At 41.8% G+C, this 3,202-nt stretch overlaps 1 protein-coding gene across 1 annotated transcript; it reads left to right on the forward strand.

Moving 5' to 3' along the window:
* The first annotated feature begins 1,252 nt into the window (after positions 1-1,252).
* LOC147614629 (uncharacterized) lies at positions 1,253-2,891 on the forward strand. Its single transcript, XM_086779707.1, has 3 exons — positions 1,253-1,322; positions 1,415-1,683; positions 1,776-2,891. Exons 1-3 carry the CDS (start codon positions 1,285-1,287, stop codon positions 2,813-2,815), a joined length of 1,347 nt encoding a protein of 448 aa, XP_086635833.1. The 5' UTR covers positions 1,253-1,284; the 3' UTR covers positions 2,816-2,891.
* Positions 2,892-3,202: the final 311 nt, after the last annotated feature.

A 3,202-nucleotide genomic window follows, 5' to 3' on the forward strand; every position in this document is an offset into this window, starting at 1 on the left:
GAAGCTCGTATTCCATGGGCTCATGTTGGCGAGTTTGTGAACAGAGAAGCACAAAATCCTGACTTCCCTACAACGTTTACGAGGTACTCCCACCATCATCGCACACCAGGCTCGCTAATACGGCCATTCAAGGATTCATGGCTTGAGAGCACCATGTAAGTGTTTATTTTCCATTACCTTATTTAAATGATTAGCATGCAAGGCTTTAGACTTATACCCAATTATCATTGCCAATAGATATTGGTGTGCTTTTGGGACACGTTGTGCTTCCAAACGTGTATGCCATGTGCATGAACAATCGGGTGGAAAAGATGTAGAGTGCAAGAGTAATGTGCATGAAAATGAGCTTGACGATGGGGAGTTACATGGTTTTCCTACCATCAATGAAGACAGCGTAAAAGCCTCTACTAAATTAAATGCCAATTTGATCAAGAAAGGGACTAAGCCAAGGCGGCCACCCAAGGCAGCAGGACAGCGCATTCGAGGGTGTCAATGCCATTTCATGGTGAATCGTCTATACTTGGATCCTAGCATCGCAGTTATATCTTATATTAATCCCTTTCACACAAATAAAGAAGATATCATCTGCCATGGGGAGCCTTGTAAGAATGAGGGAAACACCCTTCTTCTCCTCTCTCCATGGATTTCATTGGAAAAAAAAGTTTGGGTTTCTAACTTGTTGTTCAAGGGCTTTACTCCACAACAAGTTTTCGATGCACACATTCAAAGTTTGCATATACGACAAAGCAAAGAGCCCAAATGTCCAATGGTGAGGGATGACTACTTATTGCTCCAAGATATACTCAATATTGAAAGGAAACATGCTATGGAGACATATCAACTACATGATGATGATGCAGAGAGTACAAGGTGATGGTGTACACAAAATGCGGATATGATATTTGTTTACCAGGAGCAAAATCTTCAAGTACAGAAGGAATTCTTTTTAGGGATCCAAACCCCATGGCAAAGAGAGATTTGTGACAAGTTCGGAAATGGAAATTTGTTGGCTATGGACTCCACATTTGGAACGAACAAGTACAAGGTATGCTTCAATTCTTGTCTGTTTTTTGCCATGTTCAAGTCAAGGTACTTGTACTTACTATACCTAAAATGATGTAGTTCCATTTGTATACAATTCTCGTATTTGACACACATCGCAATGGCATCCCAATTGCGTGGGTTCTTGCCTCAAGTGCCACCTTTGAGGCTGTGCGATATTGGTTGACAAAGTTTCGAGATCACATGCTTGATCACCATAAATCGTGGCAGCCAAATGCTTTCATGGTGGATGATGCGGAGAGAGAAATTGATGCACTAAGGTAATTTTCCTAACATAATGCATGGTGCTTGGACAATGCTTTATGACCATTGCTTGGATTTGTACCCTCAATACTTGGATTTGTACTCGCAGGGTCGTTTTCAATTTGCCGGTGTACTTGTGCTTATGGCATGTACGTAGGTGTTGGCTAAAACACCTCATTCGAAAGGTGAAAGATTGGCCAACACGTGCGGCCATGTTTCGGATGCTTGGTAACATCATGAATATGCGGGGAGGGTCCTCGTCTTCATATGAGCTCACCAAGGATGAAGCTAGGGAAATGATATGCAAGTTCAAGGAAGATTTTCAAAGTGAGAAGGAGTTCCTCCACTACTTTGAAATGCAGTGGCAGCCTAAAATAGGTGACTATGAGCTATTTTTCTTGCTTCAATGTGTTCCCAATGTGTTATGTTCTCTTATGGTCATATATGCTTACAAGTCTTCATTATGTTAGACATGTGGGTGCGTGCGACAAGGACATTGCCACATTCCAATCAAGACACGAATGGTGCAATCGAGGCGTACCATGGAGTTTTGAAGTACAGATTTCTAGGATCTTCTAAGAAAATGGTGGGGCGTCGAGTGGATTGGCTTCTTTACAAGCTAACCACAGCTTGTGTACCTCATTATTGGTACATACAAGTTGTGAAGGAAGGTGGATTTAAGAGAAACAATGCCATTGAGAAGGTAGTGGAGAGCTCGCGTGAACGAGCTCTCAAAATTCCAGATGATTATGTGTCATTCATTGGTAGCAACATGAAGGCAGATGCTTATGTCCGAAGCCTCTCCAATCCAAACCAAGTGTACACTGTCTACAACTCAGATTGTCAATGGGCATGTTGTACATGCCATTGGTCCGAGCTTGGCAACATATGCAAGCATCAAATCAAGGTGATGCTCATGGCCGGTGTTCAGGAGCAAGGTATGGTGTCACATTGTGTGAGCATGTATGAAGATAGTGCCTTGGAGATGGTCCCGAGGAGACTACTTGAGATTAAGCCTGATGACCTCAACATCGGAGTGCCACTTGAGGATGATGCGAGCTTGGAGGAAGGGCACAATTGTGAGGCTGCATCTTCAAAGTCTACAAAGAGGTCAAGCTTGAATCATTTACATGACACTTTCCAACAACTTGTGGATTTTGTGCAGGATGATGCCGAGCTTATTCATGAGGCTACCACTAGCATGAAGAAGACACTTGGGCAACTACATACATTGAAAGCACAAAGAGAGGAGGGCATTGAGCTTGCAAAGTCTTTTGTACGAACTAGAGATGGCTTTGGGAATAGCTTGAAGAGAGCAAAGTCTTTCATTGAGAAAGGAATCAACAGGAAGAAGCGCAAAACAATGGATGGCAATCAAGTTGGCACCTCCTTCATTGCTACAGTTAAGGGTAGACGCCCCTCCATGCAAGCCAAATTGGATGCACGTGCAGTTAAAGAGTCGATGCAAGCAACAATCGAGCTAGAGGGCAATGACGCCCAGATTACATGATGGCATCTATATGTATGAATGTATAACCATTGTATCATGAAGCCCATATTACATGAAGGTGGATTTTCAAATCTATATAAGCTCTCTATTGTGATTTACAAATTGTTGTTCTAAGGTTTGGTAATGTACAATGTACGCTCTCTCTATCTCCCTTGTCTACATTCTGAAAATTGAAAACTGATCTGAACCATAAAAATCCTTTTTATAAAAGCCACACTATAACCGTTGCTAACCCCTCTTTTTGTTGTAGTGTATTTGTTAGGATTGATTGAATTTAACAATTAATTGGCTAACTAACGTTGCGTTTGTGAGATACAGACAAAGAGGAGTGTTATCGAAGGCATGCATACACGTGAATTAAAGTTGGCATTGTATAATAAGAAACAT

Source organism: Cibotium barometz, chromosome 41 (genome assembly GCF_041138505.1).
Source record: "Cibotium barometz isolate CiBa-2024 chromosome 41, ASM4113850v1, whole genome shotgun sequence".
Classification (NCBI taxonomy): Eukaryota; Viridiplantae; Streptophyta; class Polypodiopsida; order Cyatheales; family Cibotiaceae; genus Cibotium; species Cibotium barometz.

What these genes read in the sequence shown, in the direction of transcription:
- LOC147614629 (XM_086779707.1), top strand. Translation starts at nt 1,285, where the DNA reads ATGGTGGATGATGCGGAGAGAGAAATTGATGCACTAAG. An exon ending in AGAGAAATTGATGCACTAAG is followed by an intron (nt 1,323 to 1,414) that starts GTAATTTTCCTA and finishes TTGTACTCGCAG; the next exon opens with GGTCGTTTTCAATTTGCCGG. An exon ending in GCAGTGGCAGCCTAAAATAG is followed by an intron (nt 1,684 to 1,775) that starts GTGACTATGAGC and finishes TCATTATGTTAG; the next exon opens with ACATGTGGGTGCGTGCGACA.